This window comes from Ambystoma mexicanum, chromosome 4q (genome assembly GCF_040938575.1).
Source record: "Ambystoma mexicanum isolate Mex_15411 chromosome 4q, UKY_AmexF1_1, whole genome shotgun sequence".
Taxonomy (NCBI): domain Eukaryota; kingdom Metazoa; phylum Chordata; class Amphibia; order Caudata; family Ambystomatidae; genus Ambystoma; species Ambystoma mexicanum.
Window position 1 is genome coordinate 1,108,595,721 of NC_090928.1, and position 17,127 is coordinate 1,108,612,847.

Below are 17,127 nucleotides of genomic sequence, written 5' to 3' on the forward strand. Positions count from 1 at the left end.
TTGTGTGCGTTGCTTTAAAGTTGGCCGGACTCCCAGGAAGCAGGACTAACCAAGCCTGAGTCCCCTCAACAGAGTGCGGGACCCCACCTCGCAAGTCCATCTCGACAGCCAGAAACCGCTGTGTTGCTATTTGCGATAATCCTGAGGAGCTGAAACACCAAAGTGCCACTTGTTTGAAAGATTGCCGGTTGTGAGCGCTGACCGTCCCATTGCAGAGCAGAAGTCCCCAGAAGTCCTCCCTCTTGCCCCCACGACTGAGGCCCAGGAACAGTGAGATCTGCAGAGCTGCACAAAAAAAGAGGTCCTATGCTGCACTTTTTCTTCAATACAAAGGTACTGTAATGTCTGAGAGAACTTACCTCTTGCTGTAGAGTTGCTTGCATCTTCTATTGCTCACAAGTCTAAACAGCTTGTTTCCCTACATTTGATTCTTCTTTTCTTCAGACTTCTAAAACATTGTGCAAAGACGTTTCTACTTACTTACCAGAAGTGCTTCATATATAAGACTTTAGCCATTGACTTTGGCTTAGCCTGTTATACTGAATGACACTGCTGAGGGGAATCCAAAAGTATTTGCCTGCTTAAGAATATTTGTGTCCTCTTGTTTGTTCTAATAACCTGTTTCCTTTTTACCAATCTAACAATATTCTAAATGCAAACAGTAAGATATTAATGTCCCTAGCACCCTAGATATTGAAGTCACCTGAGGCTGTAGGTTGAGTCTGTGTGCTATCCCAAAAGGGTCTTTACTGATTTAGAAACTAAGAGTTTATGGTTTTGAAGTGTATCTGTGTGTTGATTTTATATTGCTCCCTTCTGAAGAAGGCTTATTCTAACGGACTGATAAATAAATTAATAATTGTTTATTCAAGAAACCTTGTGTGTAAGTGTTTATTTGAATACTTGTCACTCTGAATCTCTGTGTAACTCCCCTACAGCTCACATTGAGATAAGCCTGGCTGCTCGACATGCTACCAAACTGTGTAGTACACGTTTATACCCAAGGTTGCGTTTCCTATTACTTGTAGTCAGAGTTTTTGTAATGCACCCAAAGGGTACTGCATACAAACTTTGCCTAACACACGCACACCTTCACAAAGTTCTACTGCGTCGAAAGGGATTCCAGGGAGGAGTCCAGAGTCGGCCAAGCACTAAAAATGATTTGCAGAATGCTTGTGTACGTGTGCTTGAAATGTTATGAAAGGGCTGCAAATTGGTGGCCTCTGTATCAATCCTGTGCTGTCCTCTTAAACTGCCTTGTACTTTCTGAACCTGCCTTCCACTTTTGCCACATATCTAAATCCATTTCTAGTTGGAACCCAAGACCAATGACTGTGCTGTATCCAGTGAAATGTGTTAGTTGCCATCCACGTGGTTGTAGGGTTGCTAATTTTAACTTATTTTGGCTTCTTCCTGGGTAAAAGGACGGCATATGGATTCCCTGTACATTGACCAGAGCTGGTCTTGGCACACTGCTTTCTCTAAAACTTGGGCAGGCGAGCCATTACTGTAAATGGCCACAATGGTATCTCACCCACAACTTGTTGGACCATTTTCTATCAACAGAAACCTGACCTGAATTTTAGGAAATGAGGAGTGCTATGGAGCTTGTTATTCTCCTAAAACGTATCTAAACGGCTTCCAGCCACTGAGGGACTGTTCACAGTCCTATAGGTGAGAGGACTCCCATGGGGTCTAATCCATGTCCTCAAGAAACTATGGTCATCGATGGGTGCACATCAAGATTTCTGTCCCCTTCAAGCTCATGGTCAGGGCTTACTAGGGAGAAGTCATAAACCAGCAAGGACAAAAACGCACACAAGGACACTGCAACAGGTTCACAGCTTAGGTATGTTCATTCAAAGGTCGGGCTAAATCTTACTGCTTGACGCGTTTTCTTACTATCAGCATGGTTTTGTTTTGCGATGGAACTCAATTTATCCGTATGTTTTTGTAATGGCCATTTTCTAGACTTATAAAAGCGAAATAACGTCCACACTTTAAGGAGAGGAAAGGTATGTCTTCCCTCCCACAAAGTTAAGTGGGGGACTGCCTGAGCTCCACCATTAGCATTAGGAGGAATTCAGGTGCATTTCAGGGGGCCATTTTAAGTGCATCCTGCGGTATCCTTCAGCAGTCATATTCCTGTTTTTAAACACTATGGATCCTGAACATTTGAATGTGTGTGTAAGTACATTAGAAGTGCGCTTACCCACACTGCACATGACCGCCTCTACTATAACCATGGTTTCTTCTCACTGAACTTATGAAGGAAGCAAATGACACTTTTAGCATGGAGAAGGTGAGAGCAGAAAAGGGCCCAAACCGGTTTCATTCTTTATTTAATACAAAGACGCATTTGCAGAAACGGAAGTTGTTGCTATAATGTATGAAGAATGCTTCCATTGTCCAATTATCAGTAATATCTGACTCCAAGATTGAACAATGCATTGTTCATAACTGTGCTGCCACAATGTGGACAAAATGTTTTCAACTTCACATATGATCATGACCACAAGTGCCAAATTAAATAGGTGTTCCCTGTTAGAAGGTCGACATCTTTAGTCTGCTTTTCTCAAAGCAGATCCATCGAGACAAATGCATACGATCTAAAGTCTAAAAATGGTCACAGTGTTATTCCTGATCATACAAGCAAATAGTGAATCGGCATTTTCTTTTCTTGGTGGCATTCCAGTAGGCTCTGTTGTTGCAGTGATGGGCACGCTCACTAGTTGCGAGTTGTGAACACGCTTTGGTATGAATGTGCTCTCCATGAAGATCCCTGATATCCATGTTCAAAAAGTTTGAACTTCTGATTTGCATGTGTTCTCAGTATATTTTTGCACCCATTACACCTTTGTTGACACTTCTAACTGTAATTGTGCACAAGCAGTTGCTTTCTCCACTTCAGTATATTATGCACACCTTTTAAATCTCCCCTTTTTGCATTGACTTTCACCCCCTTTTTTAGTTTGGACTGTTAGTTGTCGCTTGCCACACCTATAAGCCAAACCTACTGCATTGGAGTATAGATGGGGGAGGAATGGAGAATATGAAAAGGGACACACAGCCTGTAGGTGTTTGGCCCACCCATGGCCATGCTAATCTCTATGGCTGTGCCCACCCACCCACGCTTGCCTTTGCCTATCCAAACACCTCCTCCTGGGAACTCTTTGACCTTGCTGTAATCAAGCTGTACCATTAGGCATTGCATTCAAAGTGCCACCGGTATTTGTTCAAAGCCGTCTTCTGAGAGTTAATGACTTAATTGGAGTTGTAAACACCAGGCCTGCCTTCAGCCACTGGATTTATAAGGACATACTGCCATGGGAACGGAAGCAGCATCCTGAATTCCTCCTCTCCTGCAGATTGATGGCTCAGGAAGTTTCTTAGCTAAGTGTGCTTGAACAGACCAGAATGCGAGGAAAATGGCTCTGCAGTTTTATACTTGTATTCCCTTTTTTATACAAAGAACCAGATGCTCACAGTGGGGAGCCCCAACGCAGAACCATACGTTCCAATCACTTTATTGATTGATGGTAGCCCGCATTGCTATCATTTCATAAAGTTTGTGTGATATTGAACCTCTGTCTTTCTTTGCCCTCAGCCACTCCAAGACACGAATTATAAAGAGAAAGTTTGTTCTCATTGTCATCGTATCATACTTCGACATTGAAGCTTTTATGTTGTGTGTTTGGGCAAATTCGGTGTTTATTCCCTGAGCTTCTCAAATGTGACGAAATCGTCGCAACGGGTGTAATGGTATCGATTTCACGTAGCAGTGGACAGAGTGGAGGGCTTCCCCTGCTGGCTGCACAGTGCTGTTTTATAGGACAGTTTTCCACCTTTATAGCGCAGTTTCTGTCTGGAGAACGAGGCCCAGAAGTGACACCACACGCCCCTTGACCTCTGATGACATCACATGAAGTGATGTCATCTGACCCCACCCCAAAGTGGCATCCGGAAGCGATGGAACACGACCTTTCACCACTTTACAAAACAGGAAGTGGCATCACATTGCACTGTTTCTAAGTAAGTAATGTTTGCGGTATTACTGTAAAGTGATATACATTGCAAACAAGAATGGATCACCATATGTATTGTTAATATCAGTGTGTATAGGCCCATATTACCAAATTACTGTGAATGCAAGCAGACGTCCAAGGCCAAATGATAATGATGTATTATTATATTGCACTTACCCATAAGCAGTTCATACAGAACACATATACTTACAATTTCACCCAACCTGCGATGGTATTTATCAATCTCAGCAGGATGAAAGACTGAATTGACCTTCCCGGGAGTTGAACCTGCAACCTGCAGTTCACACGCACATTGCAGCAGCGAGCAGTTTATCCACTGAGCTATCTTACTGGCTATAGCTAACAGAAAACCAGACAGTCCAGAAACAAACAGCCACAGGAGCCCCAATTTTTTAGAGGTAGCAAAGAGGACCACAGGGTTAGCAAGAGAGACTCCAGGGGGGTGCTGCCTGCTGCGCTCGTATTCATTCAAAAATTAATTATACACTAGTATTCTCAAAAAGAAAGTCCTAAGTTACGATTCCCCCTCAAGAGCATAAGACGCTTAATCAAATATATTGCGCACAACAGTGCTCAGAATTCCAACACTTTTAATCTATCATGTACACCCGAGTCTGGATGAATCAAACACGTCACTATCTAGAGCACCTTCGCGTGGTCTTCAGATAAACTGGCTGCATCATTATCTGTTGTCTTTTCTTTCTCCTATGCATTGAGATAGACTGTATAATGTGCACTTTAATTTATTTTTTATTCGTATTGATTAAAACAACATCTTCCAAAACAGGAAATAGATTAAAAAAACCTTATTATTGGAAAGATGGACAGAACAAGTTAATATATCATGTCCCAATCAAAGAAGAGCTTGTCGCAGCACACTTGTTAAGGGTCTTTCTTGCAGTTGCACTGCACGGACAGGTCGATTCCCGCACAGGCGGGGTCCCCCTTGCCTTGGAATGACTTCTGGCTGCTGTAAAGTAACACATTCGCTGCTTTGCTCTTGCAGAGAAGTGGCTCAGACGCCATGGGAAATGCGCCAGCACTCCTGGTAGCCTGTGTGCATGAGGGCACACATTGCATTTCCTGCGTAATTAGTGTGTATTCGCGCCTTAGTGTGGCACTCTCTCGTTGTGCCATTGTTTTTGGGGTTTGGTTGAAAGTCACCCCATCACCCCACCGCATTTGATATCTACATTGTATGACGATTCACTGTATGTCGTCACTTCTCCCTGAAGGAGCAGCCCTTTTCCATGAGGCCAGGCAGATGAGTCCACTACCCGATAGTTCCGCGGGGGTGGTATAAGGGGGGAGGAGCTCATGGGGAGGGCACACTCTCCCTTGGGAGAAGGACGACCATCTTGAGTATAGCCCTCATGAGAACATCACCCCCCAGCATACCCTAGCCTCTCCTTCTGCTCCCATCCACTTTGTAGACAGTAGACCTATGTACTGTTTGTTGTAAAGTAGACTCAAGGTCCTGGAAAGTACTGAGACGAAGAAGAACATCAGAAACATAGGTAAATCAAGTACTGGCACGAGGTGCAACACAGGAACAATAAAGAACAATATCCAGAAGGAACTGCTGCGGTACAGACTTTCGCTGAGGCGTGGTTCCTTGTTTGACATAAAAACCAAAGGAGGACTGCCTGACAAAGAGACACAGCCAACCAGGACGAGAGACCGTGAAGACTGGGAATCCCGAAGGAGACTCGGAGAAGACCAGGACCGGGAGCAGTCAAGAGGACAGCAGGACTCCTTTGCCCAATTGCTTCCAGACAGTAACGGGAGGCTAGCAGACAGTGACGCGAACGCAAGAGTCAGTGTCCACACTGTTGCTCCAGGGGCCGGGCAAGAGATCTGCAAGGTGGAGACACAGAGACGCCTGCGCAGCACACAGAGTAGAAGAGAAACCCCAGGAAGAACTGGCCATGCATCCCGGGGAGATGAGTGGGGACTGTTAGCTGCTAGAAGTTACGGGAGGCAAAACCCAGGTTCCGAGATAATGAGCAGGACTATCCCCGTGTTAGATAAGATTACAAGGTTGGTGCTAAATCTCCCTCATTTGCGAGATCCCCAGAACGTTTTGCTGAACTGGTGGATTATTTTTCATTATACCTCAGTGAGTGGGAACCTTTTTCCACACTCACATATGCTTTTTATAGGTGTCATTTTTAGCACTCTCAATAGTGTCTTTTTGATTTAATCCTTTTGACAACCTTTTTGGCATATATAGCCTATTGTTGCTGGATTTCCCTTTGGGGCTCCCTTTTTAAATGTTCTCTGGCTAAACTTGTGAGAACTACAGTTCCCAAGTAGTAAAGAAGGATCTTCATCCCCCTTTACCTTTCATGTACTGACCCAGTACACGTGGAGTTCTGGGGGGATACAATGTATCTCCTTTCTTACTTACCTGTAATATTTTTATTACAATTGCAAGTTTGCTTGAATGGCTGGTGGCTGTGGTTTTACCTTCATGACTTTTATTAATTTTTATTCAGCTTCGGTAATGCACAGAAGGGCCACCATTTTTGTAAAATGGTGGGCTCCTTCTTATTTTGCCATTTCTTACTTGCTTCTAGTTTCTGAGGTCTTCCCCTGCCATTCTAGGCAGGAACGACCTCAGTGCGAGTTTTGTCTTCAGCGGAAATCCTTTGTATTCCCCACCAAGGCTCCAGAGTGTCTGAAAAGGCAGGAAGCGAGGGAGGAGTCCAAAACTCTGCACCTCTTTGTCTATCACCTTGCCTGAAAAGAGCCAAGTCTCAATGGGGGCTCGCTGTCCTGATTGGACAGCCAGACAGCCCCTTTCTGTAAAATGCACTGAGAGTTTGCAGAGGTTGTGCTGTAGTTCCTGTTAAATACTCCTAACCTAGATACTTACCCCAAGTCTTAACTAGCCTACTGTATTTATTATGTTTTATAATACTTCTGGTTGTGTTTCTATTGAACCCTTGGTATGCTACAAGTTCTTTGTACTTTCCTGCAGCCCTCTCTCCTACCCTTAGATACGCCTGGCTGCTCTGTCTACGCTAACATATACTCAGATGGTACAGCCTTATACTAAGAGTGGAGTTTTGTACTGTCTCAGTTGTGTGGTTTTACTAAGCCCTTAGTTGGACTTCACAAAACTTTCCTAACACCCCTTCATGTCAGTACTTGTCAAGCGAGGCAGCCAAGGGGACCTAAAGAGAAGGGCAGAGAAACCGGGGTCAGGAACCCAAACCAAGAGAGTGATACAAGACATCTTCTTCGTGGCAGTATACCTGGCAGGAAAGTGAAACAAGTGGGCCAAACCAAAGAAGAAGAGAAACTATGGTCGAGGACCCAAACCAAAAGACAGAAACCAGAATCGGGGACCCTAGCAAAGAGAGCGACACAAGTCATCTTCCTTGTGGCAGTACTTGCAGGGAAGTGTGCCAAGTGGCCCAAACCAAAGAAGAAGAGAAACAAGAGTAGGGAACTAAAACCAAGGCAGCAATATGAGTCATCATCCTCGTGGCAGCACCTGGCAGGGGAGTGGACCAAGTGGGCCAAACCAAAGAAGAAGAAAGAAGCCCTGGTTGCGGGCCCTTGTAACACTCAGTTGGGCGTTGAAAGTGTGAAACATAATCAGTAGAAGAACAGGGGAAGGGAGTCATTCCTCCTGGTTGTAAAAGATTGTTTTATGATTACTAGGAGAAGGGAGACCTTCTTCTGGGAACCAGCACTGAGAGGAAGGGGCAACAGGCCTGGGGAAGGGAGTCATTCCCCGGGCTAGTTTGAGACTGAGACGAAACACCAGGAGAAGGGAAGCATTCTCCTGGCCTACAAAGCAAATATTGTTTGGAACGTTGTGACCTGGGGAAGGGTGTCATACCTTTTAGGCCTATTATTTGGAACTTTGTGACTTGGCAAAGAGAGTCATTCCCCCAGGCTTTTTGAAACTGCACACCAGGAGAAGTGAGGCATTCTCCTGGCCCACCAAGAAAACATTGTGTGAAACATTGACCATAACCCAGGAGTAGGGAGGCATTCTACTGGGACCACAGCAGTACTGCTTTATTCCTTAGTCTGTAGTGTAAGGGCAAGAAGTAGGGTTTTCTTGACACAAGACAGTGGACACCTTTACTTTAATAGACATTCTGACAGTCACCTTATATCTTTTGTTGAGGCAAAAAAATCCCTTTTAGGATTAGGAAAAGATAGGTTTTCTCTCGCGTTATGACTTAATAAAAGTCTACAGCCCCACATATGCCACCTTTGTGTCAGAGTCCTTCTGCAACCTTACATTGCTTGTCTCACTGCCTCAAATGGACCGATTTATTTTAGAACTAAAAGCAGACTATATTTACCTTCCCAAAATGTAGTAAGTACACCACAAGAAAGACTCCCATAATCTGCACTGCCATAGTTATAATTTACTATCCAAATATTCTACTAAAAATACTTTAATCAAATAATAGCAGTCTTGTCTGAAAAACTGTGTATATGATGGGAATGAAGAAAGATAGCATCTTCCATCCTTACTCAGTGAGTGACCTTGCTTATAGCGCGTGTGCCCTCCTTTAGACAGAGCTGAGCCTGGCATGGTGGGACCGCTAGTACGTTCCCTCGCTTTATTAACTTGCTATTATTCTTGCAGTAGCCATTACCAATGATCTGTACTCTTCCTTGCCCTGCTAAATGCGGGTGGGATCTGCATGTTTTGGAGGTCACCGGGATTACCCATCGCTTTCCGAATTCATTATTGTTCCCTTAGTCACAAATGGTTGTATTTATTAGTTTGGGCTATTAGGTGGTGCTTGCGACACCTATAAGCTGGAACGATTGCATTTGAGTACAGGTAGGGAGAAATAGCATATGAGGAGGGACACACAGCTTGTAGATGTTGTTTGGTTATGTGCCCACCCATTGACGGCCCATGGCCATGATAATCACTATGGCCATTGCCACCCAAAACATCTCCTCATGGGAACTCTTTGAGCTCGCTTTAATCAAGCCTTACCATCACTTCGCTTTAATCAAGCCTTACCTTACCTCCTCTCCCTCTCTCATCTCCGATTGCCTAACTGCCATTCAACATTGGTGTGCCGCCAATGATCTTTGAATGCCAGCAAGACGGAGATCCTCCTCATTGGCACACCTTCACCTTCCTTTCCCCTCACTCTCTGGCCGGCCTCCCTTGGCCCTCCTCCTACCCCCACCTGCGAGGCTAAGAACCTCAGGGTCATCTTTGACTCCACCCTTTCCTTCTCCGCCCACATCTCTGAGGTCTCTAAAAAGTCAAATTTCTGACTGCACCTCAGAGGTACTCTGCGTTTCCTCTCCTTCCCCCAGAAGCTTATGGTATTCCAAGCTCTGGTTCTCTCTAGCTTGGACTATTGTGACAGCCTCTTTCTAAATCTACCTGCCTCTACTCTCCACCCTTTGCAACTAATCCAGAACAGGACTGCAAGACTTGTCCTGGCTTCAAGCCCTGGGATTGTATCTCTCCAGCTCTGAAATCTCTCCATTGGCTCCCATTGGATGCAAGGATTAAATTCAAAACCCTCTGCATTGTCCACAAGGCTTTCTGGGGCCTGGTTCCAAAATACCTTCACCTATCCCTCCGCAAATACCTCCCCTCTCAAGATTTTCGCTCCTCTACCTCCAACTCCCCCAGGGTCAGTCATTTTTCAAAGAAACGAGCTGGGGGTAGATCTCTGTCTTTGGCTGGGGCCTCCCTCTGGAAGAGCCTCCCTGCCACTCTAAAACTTGAGAAGAACCATCTCTGGTTCCGGAAGCACCTCAATACCTTCCTCTTTTCTTCTGCCTTTGCTCCCCCTCTCCCTTGCTGATCTGTTCTCTCTCGGCACCGTGCACCTGGCCATCCTCTGTCCTCCGGGCCCAGGTACCCGCTCACCCTGCCACCCTCCCGCCCTGCCTTCGGGCCACCCCTTGCCCTGGGGTCTGTATCTGTACCCATACAGCCCCCCCTTATTCTTCCTGCACTTATCAGACCTACCCTGTCTGCTGTCTTAAACATAGCACTTGCAAATTGCTGGCTGCACTAAAAATGTTTGTTGCCTTTATTATTTATTTATTGTTATCTGTTTCTTCTCTGCTTCGCACTTTCCACTCCCCCCCTTCCATGCACTTTTCCCCTCCCCCTCTCCCATGCACTTGCGCGTTCTCAATGTCACTGGGCCTAGTAAGATCGCTGTTTTGTTCTCCCCTGTTCATCTGCCTTGCCTTGTCGCGCTCTGAAACACTTGTGTACGAGCGCGATAGAAATAAAATATCAATATCAGTATCAATATCAAAAGTTGTACACAAGTGCCTGCCATTGTTTTTTCAAAGCAGTCTTCTGAGAGTTAACTTAATTGCAGTTTGCCTTACACCACTCGATTTATAAGCACAATGCCTGTCCTTCACTGAAGTCCTGCTTAAAACACGCATTGGCAAAGCCAAAAATGCTGTCTTGTTTCTTAAGTATTAGGTATTTGCCAGGCACTGCTATTAGATGCCCAGGTACTTGCACAATTTTGCAGCTGCTACCACTAATGGCCAGTTAATACCACTACGGCAGTGCATGGCAATTGCCTTTCCAAAAGCCCAAACTGTTGCCATTGAAAAATGCTTGTTTTGGCTTTCGGCTGATGGATTCAAAAGTACAGGCAGGAGTAGTCATCAAGTGCATGAGTGTTTCATTTTGGAAATTGAAAAATGCACCTTGTTGTGATGTCACATATGATGCCATTGGTGAATGTGATGATGGCATTGGTCATGAGTGCTGCCTGCAGCTGTACAGCTCTATTAGGGAGTCTGCCTTTGCAGCTGCCTGTCCAGAGTAGTTTGGATTGATTTTGCATAATGTAGCTTTGATGGAAATCAGCACATGGACCATGTGAACCTGCAGCCAAACTCTAGTGGTTATAATTTGGTGCCTCATTGAATGCTTTCATGACTGGGCTTTGCACCAGAGGTTTCGCTTTAGGCTTGCAACCTGCTCCTTCTGTGCATGTAACACATTTGAATACAGGCTCACTCTTTTGTTCTTGAGGTTATTGTTTTTTCAAGAAAGGCTTTTCTCCCCCGCACTTTTACAGTTCTTCATATTCAATATTAATGGTATACTTGGTAGCCTTGCAAAGTATTTGTAGTGAGTTTTCTTGCTCACACAGCTGCAGTGTGCTGGTTTGACAAAGTCTGACTTTGTAATGTTATAAGCTTTCACACATGCTTGCCAGTCCTCCCTCTGCATTTCTGATGATGTTTGATGGGTGCTGTCAGTTATGCCATCAATGCTTTCCGTAAAACATTGCAGAAGCCAACAGAGATTATATTCCAGGTATGCGGTTCTTGATAGTAACTGTTTGATCACCTCCAATGAAACTGATAGAAATTGTAGCTCATTCACTAGTGTCTTTCTTCTGATATGTTTCAGTGAGAGACGATCTCTGGTACCCACTATGAACTTATATCTTATATCTCCTGTGTCTGCCTCTGAAAGATTAGGTCTAGATTGTTTGCCTTTTTTGCTAATAAGTAATTAACTCATTTCCTCTTTTCATTTAGATCACGAACGAATAGCTCTGGGTAACGAAGAAGGATTGTTTGTTGTACATGTCACCAAAGATGGTAAGAAAATGTGCTTGTGTAGTTATGAAGACTGTGTTCTGCAAGAATATCACAAGTAAATGAGCCAAAATGCAATACTTTTTGTACTTTTGAAGACATAAGTGCTTAAACCGAGGAGATAAAGGATTTTCAGGTTGCCAGTGCAAAAAAGAACCCCATGTCTCCCAGAAACGCAACCTCTTCACTGTACATGACTAACTTCATGTTTTACCTTTGCTCTGTAGCCCGTTTTCTGTTTTTCATGTATCCTTTGTACTGAGCGTTCATACTATCTAATTAGAATATATCTGTTCTCCCAGCCTTCCAAACAGAATAAAAATGAGATGGACAGTTACATTGTGCATTCTCCGCATTTTATGGGGGGCTTTCGTCGGGAGTCCATCACTGGCCTTGGGACATGACAACTGAGAACAAGGGATTTTTATGATCAGTTTGTAGCGAGATCCCCCACACAGAGTCAGAAGTGACCTTCTTTCCCCACGAGACAGAGGCTGGATGTTTGGGGAAGTTAGGTTTTTGGTTCAGGCAGTCCTGTGCCCTTGCTAAATTATCTTTATTTTTGCTCTTTTGGCCTCTGGTGCAGTGTCCGCTGCTCCTCAACACCTACCTGCAGGTGAGATAAGAGAGGGCTTTAAGGCTCCCATCAATGATGGTAGAGAGGCGCCATGCAAAATGTTGTAGTTTGGCCTTTACAAGACTGACTGTGTAAAGAGTGTTGTGGTAACAGGAACAGTTTTGAGGAGGTAGGTATTCCTGGATGAGGTCCTCCAGTTTTGCCCCCATTGTTCAGGCAGTAATCCTGGGCATGCCGTTTGACGGCAACACTTTGTTTGGGACAATAGCCTGGAGAAGTTCCAGTTCTCGAGGGTGACGGCCGAATCTCAAGGATAGGGTAGGGAATTTCAACCCTTACCCTCCTATGTCCACAGGGGCAGGGGACAAGGACCCTCGGGCAAGCACCGCATGCAGTGCTGCCCAGCCATGGAAAGAGGCCAAGGTGCCCCACTTGTAAATCTCAACCGTGCCCTCAGCAGCCTCAGGTGCCAAGCCCCTGTGCAAAGCAAATGGACGTCTCCGCTATTGGCTCTTTTGAAATCCTTTTATACCACTTTCCACAATGGACAGAGACACTTTCCACCACATCTACTGATCACCCAACCCAACACCACCGTCATCAAAGACTTCACAGACTTGGTCAACACCATGTCTCTTATGCACGCCAGCATCATCTTTCTCTGTGGCTTCAACATTCCAGGCAACCCAGCAACCATGAAAGGAGATCTCCACACTCGTAACCTCATACAGCACATGAAAGATCCAACTCAGAGGAAAGATAATATCCTCAGCCTCATCATCATTTCCCTACCCACCACCCCCCATCACAGCTCTCCAATTCCACTCAACTGGTTGGACCTTTTGGCAATCCCCTTTGACATTAGTCACATCACTCCAGTCAAGCAAACCCATTGGAACAGCAGCACGGAAGACATCAGCAATCTCCACTTCACATGGGCCAGTTTATCACAGACGAACCAGGACTGCAACTCTTTTTTCCAAGAACTCAAGATCACCCTCATAATGAGCATCAACCACCATGCCCCAGGGAAGCAATGCACCTGTAAGCCTAAACCTTCCTCAAACTGGTACACTCAAGGACTCAACTTCAACAAACGAACCATCAGAAAACAAGAAAATCCTGCAGTGCATCCGACCTCAGCCTGCTGATGGAAATCCATGCTACATGTAGACGACTAATCACTGCCAAGGGAAACTACTACCAGTACACCATAGCCAAGGCCAACCGTCAAAGCCCAGTCAAAGCCAAGCCTCTTCAAAGCCATCAAGCAATACATCAACCCTCTGCTCGACCCACCTATACCACACTCCATCGAAAAATCAACCGCCAACACCTCTTTCTTCATCAACAAGAGCACCATAATCTGACAACACATTGACACCAACTCCACAACTGCACATAGCTTGCAAACTACAAGTACCTGGACAACTTTCAAGACACCTATGATGAAGATCTCACTTCGACCCTTGCATCCCTCAAGGCCACATCGTATGCGGATGAAATCCTCACTGCCTCTGCACTCATGACCCATCTGACTGAAGCACTCCTCCCTTACTTGAAAATCATCAACCGCTCCCTGACTCAGGGCACCTTCCCATTGACCCTCAAGACCAGACAAATCCTCCAGCCAGGCTCGAACTGGCCGATAGGGCAATAGGCAAATCACAACTGGTTGTTGCAAATCGGTAACCCTATATTTCACTCCTTGGAGGACGTGTGGTCCCACATTTTGTTGAGGCCTAGAGTTTAGAATACCCAAATCAGGTTTCTCTTCATAGACCAGTATTGTAAGTAGTTCACAAATTGAGATTTAGAGAGTGATTTTAAGATAAGAAGTATTTTTTCTAAATATAGATCACTGTCAGTATTCAAGCAGCAGAAAAAACTATCAATGAATACCATCAGTGTTCATTCGGTTCAAGAAATTGTAATCAAAATAAAACAGTAATAGTACAAATAAAAACGTATGCTCATTTGTGTTAAGCATACATAATGTTAATCAGTTCAAAACACATGGGAAACAGTTATACATTGAGATTTGTGTTATATCCATCACACAAATTTGTATTACGACATTAGTTCAAAATGTCCAATGGGCTCCTCCAAAGTACAAGATACAAAGTACAAAATTGCCAACGCATTTCGGATTATTGCAAATCCATCATCAGGGCTTGGGAGCTCATAGTTCCATGGTGTTCCGTAAAATAGCTTTTCTAGTCTTGTGTTCACGTGAGGGGCAACAAGCAGATTTACTTAATCCCATCACTTCTAAACCGTTCAATACAATGGTATAACCATTAAGTAACCAGAATCACTGACTTTCAATCATAAAGGGTAAGGATCAAGAGTTTTGAAGACCTCTCCCTGTTTAAAAAGATGTGTGTCACTACGCGTAATTGTTTAAATTTCACGTAACCTTAAGGTCTGATTTGTCATAGATTGCCATGCTACTCACCGGCTGTAGTGTAATCAGCAAGTGCCGGGTATTGAAAATGCAGTTTGGGCGCTGAAGAACTATAATCGCTGGTGGAAATAGGAAAAAGTTGCGTTTGTTAGAACGGTATCTAGGAGGATACCTTTGTGTCATCATGCAGGGATGCAGAGCGTCAGGAACCTAGTGCAGGAAGCAACTCGGTTCGGTCATCATAAAGCTTAGTCTCTGAGCCAATTTGTGATTTAAGGCAGAAGCGTCATAGTGAAGCCGCGTCGGTGCGTTACTGTGAGCTTACTGCATTGTAGCAGCGTGTCCTGCATGTCTCTCTCGCCCCCAGCCCCTCCCCCCAACGCTAAGCACAATGTGTCATTGGGCGCTCATAGGTCTCATTGTTGTAATCTAGATGTTCTATAATGAACTAACTATTATCATCGGTAAGCCATGCTGGCGCCTGCGTTCTGTACATTAGGTACGTCAGGACTGCCAGCAACCGGCGTGATTCATAGTAAAATGCAGACATGGTTCTTCCTACATATGCCGTGCTGGCACCCTCAGTATGTACATCAGTACATCGAGACTACCAGCAGACGGCGTGATGATAAGTACGCTCACAAGGTTAATGGCAATGTGATGTCACAGTTAACAAAGTAGTTCACATACCTCGGGTGACACAATGGAGGATCGGAGCCACCAGCTTGCAAGACGCACGACCCGATTCTCCATCTTTGTGTGGGACTCAGTGTTTAATGAATGGTGCTTGTGTGGGGAGTGCTCACTGGGACGAGCACTGCAGCACCATCTGTAACCTAAGTGTAGGGTAGGGCAATTCAAATGTAACACTGGAATTAAATGCTAAGTAAGCACTGGGACTGCTGTAAAAGCACGCTTCCAGTGTAAATCCTGTGCTCCTCCTTCGAGTGCTCATTCGTAATGACGGCTCTGCCGAACAAGTTGTTGTAAAAGAAAGGCTAACCTCCAAAATTAAAAGAAAGTCCTAGCAAGCAGGAAATGGTGTCTAACAGCAGAAAAAGATTCTGCTGGGTGCCCCATTCCTGCTTTAAGTCAGTGGGAACTATAGATTGCGGCGCCAAGGCCATGCGATACAGTATAGCAACAAAGGGGTAATAACATTCAATATGGAGGACCTATACTAGGGGTAAGGGAGTGGTGCCTGTCAAATGCCCTATTCCTTATATTGTGGTGGGAATGCAACTAAGTAAACTACTACATGTAGATCATAGCCTGCAAGATGGTATAATACTCCAGTACCATATTGCCCCTGGGAGGGACCAACACCTCAGTATAAGTTCACTATCAACATCTGACGGGGGCTTTTGGGTCCTGTGCTACTCATATCTAATGCACAGATCTACTAGCTCTCTTGGGTTCAAGCATGCTCGCAGTCTGTGCCTCAGCAATACGCTCCGAACAGTCCCATTGTATAAATTAAGAATACAACCTCATGGGAGGCACCCCACTTACATTATATTAGAGATGGATTTGATGGTGGGTGGGGAAAGGTTAATAGATACAGCTGAATGGATGAGGAGATGCACTCTAAGATACCATATCTTAGAGTGTAAAGATTCACTGTAAGACATGGTATTCGGATTGGATGGTGGGAGGCTATAATGATTTGGGATTGTGAATGACTTTTTTAACACAGTGTATGAAATATGCAGTAGAAGAAATGTGGATGAATTTCTTTCTGATAATGGACACCGTTAATCGTGAGTCTAAGGTTTAGAACACAGTTTGACAATTCAGGAGAATACTCTAAGATGGTTCTGTCTTACTTGGATGGACATAGGTCAAATATTTTGCAGATTTATTTTCTTTATTTTCTTTTTTTTGTTGTAATGTACTGTATGTTTGTTCTATGTGTTGGTTGTATGTTGTAAGGTAGAAGCATGCATAATGGAGAGCAGTGTAAATAGGATGCACGTGAGGATTTCACATGTTAACAAGAGATCATTCACTGACTGAGATGTGTGAACAGAGATATTGACTTAGCTCATGTTAGGTTGCAAATATGTAAGGTGTTTGTGATATAATGGGTGACTTAATGTTTGTTTCTTGGAATGTTAAGGGTCTAAATTGCCCCAAGAAAAGGAAAAAATGATGGCTAGATTATGGAGAACAAAGGCGGATGTAGTGCTTTTACAAGAAACTCACTTATTGTATGAATCTAGGAAATATCTGACCAACAATAAGTACCCTCGTGAGATATCGAATTGTTATGTTTCAAAATCAAGGGGAGTTAGTGTAGGGACTTATTCTTAAGATTGAAAAAGTGGTGATGGATGGTGAAGGTAGGATACTTTTAGTTGACATTTGTTATAGTTTTAAGGTTATTACAATTGGATGTATATATGGTCCATGTCCTCCAAATAAATTATTCTTTGAGACTATTGCGCGGTCGCTACGTGATATGCAGAGTGACACAATCATAATTGGAGGAGACTTTAATTGTG

General features: G+C 44.3%; 1 protein-coding gene across 2 annotated transcripts in view; it reads left to right on the forward strand.

The window, feature by feature from the left end:
* Positions 1-17,127, forward strand: part of CDC42BPA (CDC42 binding protein kinase alpha) — a 1,600,792-nt gene that overhangs the window by 1,431,449 nt on the left and 152,216 nt on the right. For both annotated transcript variants that reach the window (XM_069608679.1, XM_069608678.1), the window contains one exon: positions 11,580-11,642. In XM_069608679.1, the coding sequence (XP_069464780.1) occupies positions 11,580-11,642 (63 nt within the window). The remainder of the gene's footprint in view (positions 1-11,579; positions 11,643-17,127) is intronic.